Source organism: Danio rerio, chromosome 2 (genome assembly GCF_049306965.1).
Source record: "Danio rerio strain Tuebingen ecotype United States chromosome 2, GRCz12tu, whole genome shotgun sequence".
Classification (NCBI taxonomy): Eukaryota; Metazoa; Chordata; class Actinopteri; order Cypriniformes; family Danionidae; genus Danio; species Danio rerio.
The window spans coordinates 52,097,501-52,115,498 of NC_133177.1; the positions used below are offsets into that span (position 1 = coordinate 52,097,501).

Consider the following 17,998-nt stretch of genomic DNA (forward strand, 5'->3'; position numbering starts at 1 on the left):
AACAGTGTGTTTACAAATGTAAATACAAAAGTTAATTACAGATGTAATTACATACATGTATTTAATCAAGCATAAGTACACAGTAAATACATGTATTTACACAAAAAGTACATTGTAACAAACTATTAATTCCTGTGTAAGTACATATTAGTTAAGGCCACTTAATATAAAGTGGGACCAGTTACTTATTTGTTTAAATAAAAATAAATAGCTGAAATAAAATGAAAGTAGTCTCAGTGAATCACGCAGTCGATGAGAGAATGTGCTCATTATTTTGAAAATATAGAGGAAAAGAGGATTGTCTGGATTCGGATTTCTGCCTTAAAATCCGTCCCAGCATGGATCAACAATTATCATTTTCATATTACTCTATTAATATAACTATTTGAATCAGTATATAATCTTGAAATAATTTTGACTAATGAATAAAGTGAACACATTGTTTAATACAATGTAAGAATGTTCAGTGAATTTGCCTGTCTCTTTGTAACTATTTTCAGGGGCCACTAAACCAGGTCAGAGGTCATGGAGACCTCGAGTGGAACTGAAGGGCTTGATGATAGAAAACAACTGATTTCCTGTTTGTATTGCTGAGTGTTAACATGATCTAAAGTGATTTTGATATTATTGTTATGTGTTGTTTCTGTTTAAAGTGATTTTCCTTTTTATTCAAGATAGACTTTATTTAGTGAGTATATAACTGCCTGAATGTAGATTATAGCGGTTTTTAACCAGTTTTGATAAAGACGCTTGAAAGTACACTTAGCTTTGGGTAAGAAACAGATTGTACTTGGAGAGTGTATGTTCTATTCGATTGTGGATCCTTTTCACAGGTCTGAGGTCAGCTCTAAACAGTCTAATAGATGTCTGACGTATATATGCTTGAGATATTATTCAGAATTGTACGCACGCACCGCTGTGGAAATTTTTCTAGTCTTTCTATGTTTCAACCAATCAGGTTAAAACACCTATATGTATTACGCAGTTAATGACATTATGTGAGAGTAAAATTGATGTTGATTTATGATTGTAAGCAGAGCGGCCTAGGAATTGCAAGTGTTGAAGCTGGCTTTTGCTGATGAAACTGCAAACTATCTTCAGTAAACTTATTTGAATCTGACTTCGGCTCTTCTTTGTCTGACAGACTGGTCATTCTTTGGATTAAAACTGTAAACTACGACTACAGTCTCAATGAACAGTGATTTTACTTTAGATAAATAGTAGAAAAGTAGCAAACACATTTCTTTAAACTTTCAATAATCTGTATATGGCATGTATAGCTCTGGGGTAAGAAAATTCTCAGATAACATTATCCTAAATATTTTTTTTGTGTGTTTTATTAAAGGTAAATGAAGGTGTGTGATACATGGTGCATTATTAATTGCAAAGCTCCTCTATTAAAATAAAAAAAACTATTTCTGAATGAAATCAAGCCTCAGCCAGCTAATAAAAAGTAATGCAAAAGTAATGTAACACATTACTTACTATAAAAAATGAACACAACTCGTACTTTTTTGTTGTTGAAGTAACTCAATATTGTAACACACTACTAACCATAAAGTAACCAAGTAACTCAACGAGTACTTTTTTTCGAAGTAACTCAATATTGTAATGCATTACTTTCAAAAGTAACTTTCCCCAACGCAGATCATTACATATTTTTAGGAAAATTCGTCCTTATAACTGGTGTGTTTGTAGTGTGCTGGAAATTACCATGATCAGACATGTCCATCTGCTTTTACAATATGTCTGTGGATTTCTCTAATCTGAAATGACCAGATCAGCCTGAGAGAAAAAAAGCAGATTTCATGTTAGTGTTAATAATGAGAAATTATATAACAGTTTGTGTTCATTTCATTGTGTTCATTTATTACAGTAGCAGTAGATGGGGAATGCAGGGCATAAAGTAACACGGGGTAAAATGTAATACAGAGTTTTAAGGTATTTGCTCGGGGTTAACCCTGGCATGCTCCCAAGGTTTTCACCACAGTGTATCCAGAAGTCTTCCTGACAATTATTGTAAAAGTTCTGCTACATTTGAGTGAGAAAGAGAAACCATTTTTGCAGCATAAAAATATTTTGTATTACACTCTATATTTTTTATTTTAAAAATATGTGAAAGTATGTATGTTAAATCTTATACTGTTGTGATCACCGTCTTCTAGGCTAAAATATGGAACCATTTTAAAAGGTGTAAAAAAAAAAAAAAAAAAAGTGACTGCTAGCCAGTTTTGAGGAAGACACAGTGATGTTGTAATGATAATAATGCAAATAAATCCAAATGTGTTATTCCAATAGATAAATAATCATGCTGTGCTATGTAGAATACAAAAATTAAGTAATTATGAAATATACTATTTAAAGTAAACTGAATTTAAATTAATTGTGTGAAATCAGACTTTTTAATCATGTGTTACAACCATCTGTCTGTTACAGCTTGCCCCAAAGGTGGAGTAAATTTGGCAATACTGCACAGAAACCATAAGTCTGGCGATCATAATTCCAGTGCTCATTTGTAGGAGAGGTTTGTGTGTTGTTGGTAAAAAAAAAAAAAAAAAAAAAGGTTTAATCTAACCCTACTTAGTTCATTATTTGGCCAAATCCAAAAAGTGTTACTTTGTGCCCCTCTTTCCCCTAGACTAGATAGTCTCTAGATGAAATGAATCTGTTTAATACATTTACATTTAGTAATTTACAGTAGCAGACACTTGTCCAAAGCGACTTACAAATGAAATACTATAACTTAGTAGAATACCTAGAATATCTAGAGCCAGAATTCCTGAAGTTTTAAGTAGACTAATCTACTCGGTTTATTCAGTGATGCTAATAATTGCGACATTATAAAAAACAGCTTTAGATGTTTTAGGTAATTAGTGTAATTAGAAACTTGTCAGATACTTGACTATAAATAATTGCTCACATCCTCACAAATACTACATTATCTGACTTTAGTTAAGTTTAATTACGTCTCTAAGCAGCAAGCAATGTTATAGTATGAAGCTAATTCTACAGAAGCACAATTAGTTATGCCGATTTTATAAACCTGTAGTCCTATTTGAAAAGATTAAATCTATGTAAATATTTAATTTCCATAAAAAAATTTCCAAAAAAATATAGGCAAACGTTATGTCGACAACACTACACTGCAACAAGAACCTGCTGCAAGTGTTGAATTATATTGCTGTCATATGCTGATATGGATTGGAAAGAATGCATGTGTCCACTTATGTTTGTGGGACGCCCTCTGCCGGAAGCAGCATATTGTGGTTGTGAGGCTTAACCACAAAAACATTTCCGTTCCGTTCTATAAATATCTCAGTTCGTCTATTAGGTTTCATTTCAGCATTGTACTGTATCTGTGTAAGCAAATGAAGAATACTACAGCAAATTATTCAGAGTAATGTGAAAAGATGCAATTACAAACAAATTTAAAAAGCTATACAAGTACACCATTTTGCACTTAGTCTAAATGAGTTCGTAAATTTGTAATACTCTAGTGCCACCAAGATTTACTGAAACAAACATCATACCTGGAGCTTGAACATCGCTGTGTAGTCCCGAGAGTTTGTACAGAATTGATGATACCATGGAGGAAAAATACTTTCGCTTTTTATTCGACAATGAGATCCTCCCTGAGGGCGAACACTTATCAGCATGATCAGAGCTCACGAAACAAAACTCGAGCACGAGCATGGGTTAGCCTATAATGTATTTTCGCTTTTTATGTCTGTGTATTGCATTCCCTACGTTGTGAGGACCTAATGTCCTAACAAAGTATAACAATAGCAACTTTGACCTTATTGGACTTTTATTTTGGTCACAGAATGAAGCATTTTGCAAATAAATTGCAGAATATTCAGTTTGTACAGTATTGAAATCATTATGTTTATGAGACGTCTTTATAAAGATTGCTATTCAGTGTGTGTTTATATATATGTTGTATTTCCCAGTGGGGAATTAAAATTGAATGCACACAAACTGATAGGGCTAGGCAGAATCTGCTGACATTTTTTTTTTTTTGCAATTTCTGCACAGAATTGTGTTAAAACTTTGCAGATTTATGGAGAATAATGTTGGGAGTATCATAACTAAAAACCTTAATATTTGACAAAAAAAAAATAATTAAAAATTAAATTTTTAAACTTTTATTTAATGTTTATAATGGAAATCCAATTAGATCTGCAAGTCTCTTATATCTACGAAAAGACAGAAAATACAAACATTTATTTACATTTAATATTTACAAACCGGGTGACTAAGGCAGTAGGTAGTGCTCTCCCCTCACAGCATAAAGGTCGCTAGTTCGAGCCTCGGCTGGGTCAGTTTGCATGTTCTCCCCACGTTTGCTTGAGTTTCCTCCGGGTGCTCCGGTTTCCTCCACAAGTCCAAAGACGTAGTGTAGGTGAATTTGGTAAGCTAAAATGGTCCGTAGTGTATGTGTGTGAATAAGAGTGTATAGGTGTCTCCCAGTGATGGGTTGCAGCTGGAAGGGCGTTGACGGTACTAAGGTTGACGGTACTAAGGGACTAAGCTAAAAATGAATGAATGAATTTACAAACTGATCAGAGGCGCTCTGTTAAGGGCAGTCCCTGTATGAACAGAGGAGTTTGGTTCGCATTGCCGGAAATAAGTCAGACTTGTTTCCAGTGCATGTTGGACTCTGGCAGGGCTGCCCTTTGTTACCAGTTCTGTTCATAATCTTTGCAGACAGAATTTCAAAGTGCAGCCTTGGGGTGGAGGGGGTTCGGTTCAGGGACCACAGGATTTCATCTGTTATTCGCAGACGATGTTGTTCTGTTGGCTTCATCTAACATGGACCTTCAGCATGCACTGGGGTGGTTTGCTGCCGAATGTGACGTGGCTGGGATGAGAATCAGCACCTCCAAGTTCAAGGCCATGGTACTCCACCAGAAAAAGGTAGTTTGTCATCTTCAGGTTAAAGGAAAGTCCTTACCCTGGGTTTTGTTCACGAGTGAGGAAAGGATAAAAAAAGGATTAGTGCAGCGGCGGCAGTAATGCGATCAATGTACCGGTCCATTGTGGTAAAGAAGAAGCTGAGCCGAAAGGCAAAGCTCTCAATTTACCGGTCAATCTACGTTCCTACTCTCACCTATGGTCATCACCGAAAGGACAAGATCTCGGATACAAGCGGCCGAAATGAGTTTTCTTTGAGGGGTGGCAGGGCACACCCTTATAAATAGGGTGAGGAGCTCTGTCATCTGGGAGGAGCTTGGAGTAGAGCGGCTGCTCCTCCACATTGAGAGAAGTCAGCTGAGGTATCTCAGTCATCTGTTTAGGATGCGTCCTGGACACCTACCTAGGGAGGTGTTCCAGAAATGTCCCACCGGTAGGAGGCCTCAGGGAAGACCCAGGACACGCTGGATGGGCCTATGTCCCCTGCACTAAAAAAAAAGCTATGTTTGCGAAACTGTTGCAAACTATTTATTTGGGTTGAATTTAAACAAATAAAATTTTGTAATGTTTAACTTAATTTGTTTGTTTAAATTCAGCCCAAATAAATTGTTTACCACCGATTAACTTAGTAAATCCAAGAAATTATCTTTGAATCATTTTTTTCAGTGTGGAGTAGCTGGAGGAAGTGTCCGGGAAGAGGAAAGTCTGCGGTTCTCTCCTAAAGACTGCTGCCCCCGCGACCCGGCCCCAGAAAAGCGGTTGAAAATTAATGAATTTACAAACTGTATTGTTAATAAAACATACAAACATTTTCATATTTGTTAATAACATTACTGAAATTGACAAAAAAAAAAATGAAATATTAATTTACACACATTTACACAAAAGTACATAAATAGACTCAATGATGGGCTGCAAATCCACAGATTTCCGCAGGCACAGATTCCATGTGGGCCTACTAATAGGTCACTAGGGGGACCTAAATTGAGGTTCTCACAGGCACAAATGCATCAATCAGACATAATAATAATAATAATAATAATAATAATTCCTTAATAATAATTTTCTGGGCACTCAAAGCGCTTTACACACAAAGGGGGGGATCTCCTCATCCACCACCAGTGTGCAGCATCCACCTGGATGACGCGACGGCAGCTATTTTGCACCAGACCACATACCATACACCAGCTGGTTGGTGGAGAGGAGACAGTGATGAAGCCAATTAGAACATGGGGATGGTTAGGAGGCCATGATGGACAGAGGCCAGTGGCCAAATTTGGCCAGGATGCCGGGGTTAAACCCCTACTTTTCGAAGGACATCCTGGGATTTTTAACGACCACAGAGAGTCGGGACCTCGGTTTAACGTCTCATCCAAAAGACGGCGCTCACTAAGCAGTAGAGCGTCCCCGTCACTATACTGGGGCATTAGGACCCACACAGACCGCAGGTTGGGCGCCCCCTGCTGGCCTCACTAACACCACTTCCGGCAGCAACCTAGCTTTCCCATGTGGTCTCCCATCCAGGTACTGACCGGGCGCAGCCCAGCTTAGCTTCAGTGGGCAACCATGTGAGAGTTGCAGAGAGCTAGCTGAGCTAGCTAGCTCCACCTAGAAGACGCGACGGCAGCCATTTTACGCCAGACCGCACACCACACACCAGCTGATTGGTGGAGAGGAGACAGTGATGAAGCCAATTGGAATATGGAGATATTTTGAAAATGTAAAAATGCTGAGGTTTGGGTTTTAGGATATGTCAACAGAATACAGTTTCTACATTATAAACATCATTATGTCTATGGAGAACCCAGGGCTGGACTTAACCAATAAGTGAGGTAAGGGGTTCTGGGAAATCTAGGGGCCCCCAATAAATATCTTGAAGTTTGTAAAACATAGCTTTTGTTTATTTTGTATAGTGAGGGTCTAACAAATCATTTTTTAATGTAATTACTACATCCAACCTAACATTTCCTCTCATCCCCAATTATGGAGCAGTCCAGCAGACAAATCTGATGAAGATTTAATTTTAAAACAAAATAGTTTATGTACAGCTCATATTTTTTGGTGGAAGTGGCGTTTAGCGGCTATTGCGTCTGAACTCTTCATATAAACCTACAGCCAGCTAGCAGCTTTTTTTCCAAACACTGTCACTCTTTATCCATCTAAATCAGATGAAAAACAATTGCTGTACACACATTTTTTTGTTCAGTTTCTAAGTTTGGATTATACAGTTTTGTCCTGAAAATGTGTAAAAACATGAGAAAAGCATAAAAATATTAGAGTTTCAATTTGCTTTCTTTATTTGCTACGTCTTTTATCACAAAGAAAGTCTCTGAAATGCAGACTAGTGTGTGTTTGGTATAGAAACTGTACACGAAAGCAAGGCACTATACTGTACATTTAAATTAATTTCTTTCTCTCGTCCATCATTTCATGCCGTCAAAACACAAACAAAAACACGACGTCCCTCACATCCGAAGAACAAGAGACCATCAGCACCACAACCAACAGCCATTCACACCAGAAAAACACACAGACGCAGCATGTAAACCCCTCATGATGAATCACAAAAGAATAATCTAACATACGTATACAACAACAACATGATTTGCTGCCGTTTGCTACAAAGTTTATACAATTTCCAATTATTCAGCAGACTTACCATACATAAACACACACACTTATAACAGAAACCCATCGCAGATCTGCCTGAATGGGAAGCTGAGCGGATCACTTGATTTCATGTACCTGATCATGTTGGTTTTCGAAGTTACAGGGATTTACGCACCGATCACAGACTTGAAACCGTCGTACATGAATATGGTGGGGAGACGCACACACATAAACACACACGTACACACACAGACATCACTTTCAAAGACTGAATAAGTACATCGAAAGCGGACACCACAGCATGTGCATCTGTAGATCCTAAAGTGACCTTTGACCTGACCGTTTACCCTGTTCTCAGTGCACAGTCATCTCAATGTAATGTTGAGGCGAGCACAGAACTGGAGGCCATGGTGGAAATGGACAGTGATAATTCGTCGCCGTGATGACGAATGTCAGGTTTCTAAAAGAGTCCTTTGGCTTTTTTTAGGTTCACTTGCTTCCATCCGGGCAGAGCGTCAAACTCGTCTCTCTTTATGTCTAACACTCTCTGGAAAAACAAGAAAAAGGTGCAGTGAGAGAAAAATAAAATGACAAAGAAATATTATATAATATTATTCAAAAGTTTGGGATCAGTGATTGTTTTTCAAATGCTTTTATGCAATCAATGATAATATGCAATCAGCCAATTCTTATGACTAAAGCTGGTCTAGGAGAAGACCGAAAGAGAATGAATAAATAAATAAATAAATAAATAAATAAATAAATGAATGAACCAACAAAGAAACAATTTTTTAAAATATAATTAATAAAAAAATTAAATAATAAAAATTATAAAAATAGAGTGAAATAAATAAATGAGTGAAGTAAAAGTAAATAAATAAAAATACTATAAAATAAAGAAAATAAAGTAAAATAAATGAATGAACAAAGTAAAGTTAATGAAGTAAAATAAAGGAATAAATAAAGCAAGTTGAATAATTGAATACAAAAAATAAATTAAGTAAAATAAATAAATGTATAAAGTAAAATAAATAATATAGTAAAATAAAGTAAAATAAATAATAAAGTAAAACAAATAAGCAAATGAATAAAGTACAATAACTTAATAAATACATTAAAATAAATAAAGTAAAATAAATAATAGTAATTAAATAAATAAAATAAATAAACACAATAAATAAATAAAGTAGAATATAAAAATAAAAGCGAAATAAATTATAGTAAACAAACAAATAAATACAATGAAATAAATAAATACAATAAATCAATAAAGTAAAATAAATAAATGAATAAATAAATAAAGTAAAATTAATAAAGCTAATTAATAAATGAATAAAGTAAATTAAATAAATAAAGTAAGATAAAAAAGTAAAATAAATAATAGTAGATAAAGAAATAAATAAAGCAGAATATTTAAATATATACAATAAATAAAGCAATACAAATAAATAAAGTAAAATAAATAAATAAAGTAAAATAAATAAATAAATCAAATAAATAAAAATATAGCAAAATAAACAATTGTAAATAAATAAAAGAACACAATAAATCAATAAAGTAGAATAAATAAATGAATAAAATTAAATATAGTAAAAAATAATGAATAATGAAAAATGAATGAATTCAAATAAATAAAAGCAAAATAAATAATTGCAAATAAATAAATCAATACAATAAAATAAATAAATACAATAAATGACTAAAGTAAAATAAATAAATCAACAAATAAATGAATAGAGTAAAATAAATATTATTAAATAAATAAATACAATAAATAAACAAACAACATAAATAAATAAATAAATAAATAAATAAATATATGAAATAAAGGAAAATAAATAATTGAATAAAGTACAATTAATAAATTTAAATAAATAAATAAAGTGAAATAAATGAATAAAAAATAAATAAATCTGGTAAACATTCTGAGCAAACACTACTTTGTTTTCAACACTGACAACTGAAAAAAAGAGCACTAATTTTACATTTTTTCAGGATACTCAGCATTTACTTGCTATCAAAATTAATATTTGAAAAATTATGAATAACTTCCCTGACACAGAACTATTTAAAGCATCATTGATTAATAAAGACATTTATAAAAAAAAAATACTGACCCCAATATTTTGAAAAGAGTTTGTAAATTATACAAATCATAAATTGACAGAAAAGCAAGGAGAAAAGGATTACAGTAACGATGTCCTAGCTAGGCGCATTAAGTTTACGTCAAACTAAATTGTCTGTTCAAATAAAGCAATACAAAGAAAAATCACAGTGAAAATAAATGATAATTTATCATTCAAATACAAATTAACTGAGTGGAAAAATATAACTTCACTGTGAGCATTTCTACTCAGCATGTCATTCTTGCTATTTGTGCAGAAATCCAGGTTAAAACTGATATGTACAGTTTTATAACACTTACTTTTATCACAGTTTAAAGTCCAGAGATAACAAACATAAGCCTAACATAAATTAACTAACCTGCTGTGAGTTAGGGGAGGGAATGTGTGTTTGCCAACCAATGGCAGACCTCACATCCTCTCTTATTTAATTCTCTATAGGAAATTTAGATCACAGTGTGTATAAATGCAGTCCTAATAGACCAAAATGAACCACAACTGTTTATGTTTTGTTAGATTACACTAAATGAATATTAAAAGAATCAATCCAGAGCTTTTAAACAGCCAAAGTCCTACTTAAAATCAATCACTTTCAGTTGCATTTTCATAGCAAATCCTTATCAGAGGGACACAGATATTTATGTACTCATCACATCACGCCTAGATAGGACACTGTACTCTTCAGAAAAACATTCTTTGTTGAAGAAGTGGCTTGTGTGATTAAAACAGCTCAGATTGTGTTCGTGTGTGCACTATGCATGCATTTGTGTTTGATTTGATGTGGGTTTTCCAAAGTGAGCAAGACCAGGAAGAAATTTATTGTAAAAGTGAGGTTTAGGAAATAGTGCTCAAGGAGTTAGAATAGAAACCATCTATTCCTCTGACGGCCCATTTCAGAGATACTATAGCACTTACCTGCGATGAATTCCCTATAACCCCGCCTAAAACCGCAAAACATTTCATTCTTAGTGTCTAGTCACATTATACTTGGTTAAGCAACCAACCAAATATAATTCATTTCGGCAAAATAATTCAATACAGTTATTAAAATCTGGGTTACTTTTGTGATCATTTCTTTGTTTAGAGTTATTGGTCTTATTTGTGCTTGTTTTTCTTCTTCATATTCTGAATTGCTTGTGATTTATTTGTATTTTGATGATATTGGAATTCTTAATTTGATCATTTTAGTTGTTTTGGCTTTTTGGTTGTATTTCCTTAAGAGTATAACTCACCCAAAAATAAAAGTTTATACACCATTTACTCTACATCAAGTGCTACTTAACCTTTATGAGTTTCTTTTTTCTGTTGAACACAAAAGAAGATATTCTGATGAAAGCTGAAAAATGGTAACCGTGGACCTCTATAGTTGGAAAAACAAATATGGAAGTCAATGGTTACCAGTTTTCAACTTTCTTCAAAACATCTTCCTTTGTGTTGAACAGAAGAAGGAAACTCAAACAGGGTTAAACAAATGAACGGGTGGGTAAACTGGAGTGAACTATCCCTTTAACCGCCAGCTCTAACAAACCATTGACCATATTTTGACCGTTTTAAATACAGTGCATCCCGAAAGTATTCATTGTGCTTAACTTTTTCCACATTTTTGTAATGTTATTTACACAGGATTTATTTCCTCAAAATTCTACACACAATAGCCCATAATGACAACGTGAAAACAGAGTTTTTGAAATTGTTGCAAATTTATAAAAATAGAAACCTTGAAAAATCACATGTACAGGAGTATTCACAGCCTTTGCTCAATACTTTGTTGATGCACCTTTGGCAGCAATTACAGCCTCAAGTCATTAAGAATATGATGCCACAAGCTTGGCACACCTGTCTTTGGGAATTTTTGCCTATTCCTCTTTGCAGTATCTCTCAAGTTTTATCAGGGTGGATGGGAAGCGACAGTGTTCAGCCATTTTCAGATCTCTCAAGAGATATTTAATAGGTATTAGTTCTGGGCTCTGGCTGGGCCACTCAAGGACATTCACTGAGTTGTTGTAAAGCCACTCCATCGATATTTTGGCGGTGTGCTTTGGGTCATTGTCCTGCTGGAAGATGAACCGTCGCCCCAGTGTGAGGTCAAGAGCACTCTGAAGCAGGTTTTCATTCAGGATGTCTCTGAACATTGCTGCATTCATCTTTCCCTCTATCCTGATGAGTCTTCCTGTTCCTGCTGCTGAAAAACATCCTCACAGCATGATGCTGCCACCACCATGTTTCACTGTAGGGATGGTATTAGTCTGGTCATGAGCGTTGCCAGGTTTTCTCCAAACGTAACGCCTGGCGTTCACTCCAAAGAGTTCAATTTTAGTCTCATCAGACCAGAGAATTTAGTCTCTTATGGTCTGAGAGTCCTTCAGATGCCGTTCGGCAAATTGGTGGATTGCTGCAGAGATTGTTGTCCATCTGTAAGGTTCTCCTCTCTCCACAGAAGAACGTTGGAGCTCAGACAGAGTGACTATCGGGTTATTGATCAGCTCACTGACTAAGACCCTTCTATCCCGATCACTCAGCTTAGATCGTGGCCAGCTCTAGGAAGAGTCTTGGTGGTTCCAAACATCTTCCACTTACGGATGATGGAGGCCACTGTGCTCATTGGAAATTTCAGCGCAGCAGAAATTTTTCTGTGACCCTTCCTAGCTTTGTGGCTCGAGACAACCCTGTCTTGGATGTCAACAGACAATTCCTTTGTCTTCAGGCTTGGTTTGTGCTTTGACATGCACTGTCAACCCTGGACCTTATATAGACAGGTGTATGCCTTTTCCAATCATGTCCAATCAACTGAATTTACCACAGGTGAACTCCAATGAAGCTGCTGAAATATCTCAAGAATGATCAGTGGAAACGGAATGTACACAAGCTCAATTTAGAGTTTCACGCCAAAGACTGTCAATACTGATGCACGTGTGATTTTTCAAGGTTTTTATATTTAATAATATTTGCAACAATTTAAAAAAATATTTTGTTCACATTTTCATTATGGGCTATTGTGTGTAGAATGTTGAGAAAATAACAGAATTTTTATCCATTTTGGAATAAGGCTGTAACATAAATATGGAAAAAATGAAGCGCTATAAATACTTTTCGGATGCACTGTTAGGACTGTTAAAGTCATTTAAAAAATGAGTGTTTTAAATAATGGTTTACACACACTGCATTGTTGGTTTACAAAAAACCTAACAAACAAACAAACAAACAAACAAACATAATCCTGTTGCACTTCTACACTTGATTTTGGTTTTATTTTAAAACAACAACAACAAGAAAGCATGTTGAATGAGAATCTGAAATATCTGATGGCATCCCTAAAGATGATTTAGTATTGAAATTTTTTTTATTTTGATTATGTTTTTAAATAAATTGGTCTTACACTTCATATTGTTAGATTTTTCATAGTATATGGATTAATTCCGGTACACTTGGCAGAAGCTGATATTTTAGAAATTATGGGATGTGTTGAAAAAATGCATTAAGTGTGTTAACTAGCGACATTAGGAGTTAAGAAATGCAATCCATTTTTTTTCCTTGGTGGGGCTGTTACAGGGTTAACAAAACAAGGACAAGAGCTGCAAATTAGCAAAAAACTATTAAGAGAATTATGAAAAGGTTGAAAATGTTGGTCCAATGTGCACATGACTTTCTCTGACTGTAGCGCAGTGCTTTACCTCAAAGTCTTCATCGGTGAGGTACACCTCCAGTTTGAGAGGGTCGACACCGTGAGGAAGAGGACGAGTCTGCAGTGTTTCTAGAGGATATGTGCTCTGACAGAGACGAGCCAAAACATCCTCCACCAGAATGATTTGATTACACACCTCTGCCTCCTGTACACACACACACACACACACACACACACACACACACACACACACACACACACACACACACACACACACACACACACACACACACACACACACACACACACACACACACACACACACATTTATGCACTCTCAAACAGTCCATCAATGTGGCATTCATCACACAAGCACAAAGAAATTTGCTTCAAACTCTTCAAAATGGTAAAACATCCTCCTGCCATTTTCAAGGAACTTGTCATAATCTGCAAAGTGGCTCAATTTATCCAAACTTGAAATTATTTTGTGAGCAGGTTTATTCAACAGGGACAATGCAGCATAACACTACTACGGTTTAAAGCAGTCAATGATCCACATATGGGCTTCTAGAAAAAGGTTAACACAGTTAACTCATAAATGTGAAGCGCCTCACCCTCTCTGTGATTTCAGCAATGTCCTCTCTGTGCTCCCAGCTGGGGAACATGTTGGTAAAGGTCAGAGGCTCCAGTCCAGCGTGGATCAAATATGACTTCTGAGGTTTCTTCTCATTCTTCTCTGTTAGGTAAAGAGAGGAAGTTTTTTTTTTTTTTTTTGCTGATTTATTGCCACATCAACAAATCAAATTAAATAATTTTTTATTGTCACATCATCAGCAGCACGTGTGCTATGATGAGTGAAACAATTAACTGTATGGCCTTTTCATTGCAAAATCAATATACTATAATAATAACAACTTCATAATTCATTAAGGGACACCAAAAAACATTTTAAAGTTGTAAATATATTATATATTAATAATCTATATTAAACTTTATTATTGGATTTCTGTATATTCAGCATAAGAGGTAAAAAATAATCCATCTAAAGCAGCAAACAGTGCTTATCATTACAAAGGACTGGATCACATACACATTTCTTGTTTGCTGGAAAACTATCGATGATGATCAACTATTATGAATATCAAAAACTACAAAACTTCAACAATGATATACAGTAAACATACAATTTTTAAATAGTAATACCTTAACATACATTATATATATATACATATATACATATACATATATATATATATATATATATATATATATATATATATATATATATATATATATATATATATATATATATATATATATATATATATGTATTTAAGGATGCCACAATTGTCAATATAATATTGAACTGTTCGGTACGAAAACCCCGGTTCAAAACGCACTTGTAAATTCCGTTTTTTTTTGTTTTTGTTTTTTTTTTTGGTTTTACGTTTAAATAATTTATGTGCGTTTTATTTCTCTCGGAATTGACTGTTTGTGTGTGCCTGTAAGTCTACGAGATGAGATGAGGATACTCCTCCCCGTGAGTAAATATTCAATCACTATGCTCTAAAGTTAGGGGGTGCTTAACCTTCATTACACACTTTAACATGGCGAGCGGCGGTGAAGTGAGGCAACAGTACAAGAAAGCGCCAGTGTCTTTCAAATCCACTGTGTGGGGACATTTCGGTTACACGTATAGCCTACTCAAAGCGAAACACTTCCAACATGACTGCACATCTGCGGCAGCATCACCCAGCAGTATCACTGTCTGAAGGCAGGATAGCAGAGAAGGTAATAAAGTCCTCATGACACATAAAAATAACAAAGGCAGTGATGAGTTTAATTTAGATGGTTTATTTATGTTTACTGAAGTACAAATATGTTTTCTTGTAATGGTCAATTTACGTTTATTAAATTCCCAGTTTGTATATAGGCTACTAGCAGCTGTGAGATTTCAGTGTAAATTTTTTTTATTATACAATACAGTAGGAGCTAGTGTACTTTACTTGGCTTTGAAGTAAATAAAAGAGTATTGCAATAAATTGTTTTTATTTTTTTCTCTTTAGCCTCTTATTGTATTGAACCGTAAGCTAACTGTATTGTTGCACCCCTAATAAATATATAATATATTAATATAAATAAATAAATATTTAATATAAATACATTTTAATTAATATATATATATATATATATATATATATATATATATATATATATATATATATATATATATATATATATATACAGTTGAAGTCAGAATTATTAGCCCCCTTTTGATTTTTATTTTCTTTTTTAAATATTTCCCAAATGATGTTTAACAGAGCAATGACATTTTTACAGTATGTCTGATAATATTTTTTTCTTCTGAAGAAAGTCTTATTTGTTTTATTTCGGCTAGAATAAAAGTAGTTATTAATTTTTTTTAAACATTTTTGGGACAAAATTATTAGCCCCTTTAAGCTAATTCTTTTTTGGATAGTCTACAGAACAAACCATCATCATACAATAATTTGACTAATTACCCTAACCTGCCTAGTGCACCTTATTACCCTAGTTAAGCTTTTAAATGTCACTTTAAGCTGTATAGAAGTGTCTTGAAAAATTTCAAGTAAAATATTATTTACTGTCATCATGACAAAGACAAAATACATCTGTTATTAGAAATAAGTTTTTAAAACTATTATGCTTAGAAATGTGCTGAAACAATCTTCCCTCCATTAAACAGAAATTGGGGAAAAAAATAAACAGGGGCGCTAATAATACAGGGGGCTAATAATTCTGACTTCAACTGTATATATATATATATATATATATATATATATATATATATATATATATATATATATATATATATATATATATATATATATAAATTAATATATTATATATATGCAAAGATATACACAAATTACATGAAATGATATCAGATACAAATGGAAAGACAAATAACAAAATAACAAAAAAATGACCATTAAAAAAACAGGTACTAGATAATAATAATAATAATAATAATAATAAACCAATTTTAAAGTAGCAATATTAATGATATAATAAGGAGGTTAGGGGAGGTTGGGAGATTAGGAATAGGACCAGTAAACCTCTGTGGCACCTAGAACATGTTGGGTCAGTTTCTGGAAATTTTCTTGACAATTTGCTTTTAGAAAAACGCAGCCTATGAATTATCTTAAATTGTAATAAAACCGTGTTTGATGCAAATGTTGAGTGAATTTGCTTAATTGTTGATTGCCAGACTGTCTCTGGAACTATATTTCCTAAGTCATCTTCCCACTGTTTCTTCAGAAAATCTAGAGATGGTGCAGCTGCTCTTTGAATCAGACTGAACACTTTTGATATCAGACCACCCTCAGATGCAGTTAGGTCGAAGATCTCCTCAATCCAGCTGCTGCTGTGAGAGACTTAAATAAACAAAATATTTGAATGGCATTATGAGTAACATTTTTTCTCTGCCAATGAGATTTATTGCAATACATATTGCAAGCGTCTGAACTGTGAGTCTCAACATCAGATGTTTCACTACACAATAATTGAATTGCCAAATAAGGTCTTTCTCTATAAGCTTTGACATATTTCCTAGAAAGTCGTGTTTTCTTTTCTATCCATTCGAGCCACACGTTTGGATATTGTGAAAGTGCACCTCTATTGTAGAGTGTGAATGACAATAAGTTCCATGTGAAAGCTACTCATTTGAATATTTAAAGCTACATAATGGATTAATAATGCCATAACTAGTTTAATAATGCCATGTTATACATACTGTAGATTAATTTTTAAATCTCAGTTATCATAAATTACTGCAACAGCAAGAAATGTTGAAAAGGTTGTGCTTTTATGAAATATCATGATTATTGTCTAATTTAATTTCATGATTATTGTCTAAGTTATACTTAAAAATGAATAGCGCTTTTAGTTTTGGAGCCCAAGTGTTGTGCACATCTGTCAGTCACCTCTGCAGTACTGCAATACAGTCTCCATTGCACACTTTCTGTCTGAGTCCCAGCGAATACGAGCAGAGCCGGTGCTCTCTGTGTCCTGCGGCCACCAGCCCTGCCACAGGTAAACCTCATGATAGTTATCCACCAGAAACAGAGCTAAAAACAGACGGATAGAAGAAAATATGCATCATTATGTGTGACTCAGTGTTTCCTGGCTGAGAGAAGAGTGTTGTTGGGGTTGTTTTTTCACCTGGTTGAGGGGCAGAATACAGATCTTCCTGCAGGAACGGCAGAGAACAAACGAGATCTGCGGCTCTGGATGGGTTGAAAAACTCCTGCGCTACAAACTCACCCGAAGAACTAGTCAGTTGGAACAGACGCGGTGTGAAGTTAAACTTGCCAGGGTCTAAAAAAAAAGACAGAGAGAGATTGAAATAAACACAGTGAACAAAACGCGCATCCACAATAGTCACATAATTATTGGAAGATGTGCAATGTTGAGTCTGGATTACAGTTAACCAGGAGCTACAGAATTGGATTTGATTACGGCGTTTACTGTATACAGAATTTATTTGATTGATGCTAAATAAAACAGTTTCCTTACTTAGAATTTTCTTATTTCTAGTCCAAATATTTTCATTTCAAAGCAAAAACAAGATTACTTTACCCCACTGGCAAATAATTTTGCTTGCTTTAAGGAAAAACTCTTCCCTAATTTCTTCTAAAGTTGAAAACAAAACAATATTTTTAAATATTTTTCTTGATTTAAAATTGTT

The 17,998-nt window shown here is 34.2% G+C and overlaps 2 protein-coding genes across 55 annotated transcripts in view; both read right to left on the minus strand.

Annotated features, from left to right (window-relative positions):
• LOC101882795 (uncharacterized) overlaps nucleotides 1–4,033 on the minus strand; it is a 53,283-nt gene extending 49,250 nt beyond the window's left edge. For all 5 annotated transcript variants that reach the window (XM_073930621.1, XM_073930617.1, XM_073930622.1 and 2 more), the window contains exons 1-2: nucleotides 3,531–4,033; nucleotides 1,714–1,785 (exon numbers count right to left, since the gene is read on the minus strand). In XM_073930621.1, the coding sequence (XP_073786722.1) occupies nucleotides 1,714–1,732 (19 nt within the window). In that variant the 5' untranslated portion in view covers nucleotides 1,733–1,785; nucleotides 3,531–4,033. The remainder of the gene's footprint in view (nucleotides 1–1,713; nucleotides 1,786–3,530) is intronic.
• Nucleotides 4,034–7,193: 3,160 nt separating this feature from the next.
• svilb (supervillin b) overlaps nucleotides 7,194–17,998 on the minus strand; it is a 127,114-nt gene continuing 116,309 nt past the window's right edge. For 36 of the 50 annotated variants that reach the window (XM_073930588.1, XM_073930507.1, XM_073930502.1 and 33 more), the window contains 5 exons: nucleotides 17,473–17,628; nucleotides 17,235–17,378; nucleotides 13,884–14,005; nucleotides 13,319–13,474; nucleotides 7,194–8,071 (listed from right to left, as the gene is read on the minus strand). In XM_073930588.1, coding sequence (XP_073786689.1) covers nucleotides 7,985–8,071; nucleotides 13,319–13,474; nucleotides 13,884–14,005; nucleotides 17,235–17,378; nucleotides 17,473–17,628 — 665 coding nt within the window. In that variant the 3' untranslated portion in view covers nucleotides 7,194–7,984. Of the gene's footprint in view, nucleotides 8,072–10,562; nucleotides 10,589–13,318; nucleotides 13,475–13,883; nucleotides 14,006–17,234; nucleotides 17,379–17,472; nucleotides 17,629–17,998 lie in introns of all 50 variants that reach the window. The other 14 variants (XM_073930590.1, XM_073930586.1, XM_073930577.1 and 11 more) reach the window with 1 other exon arrangement.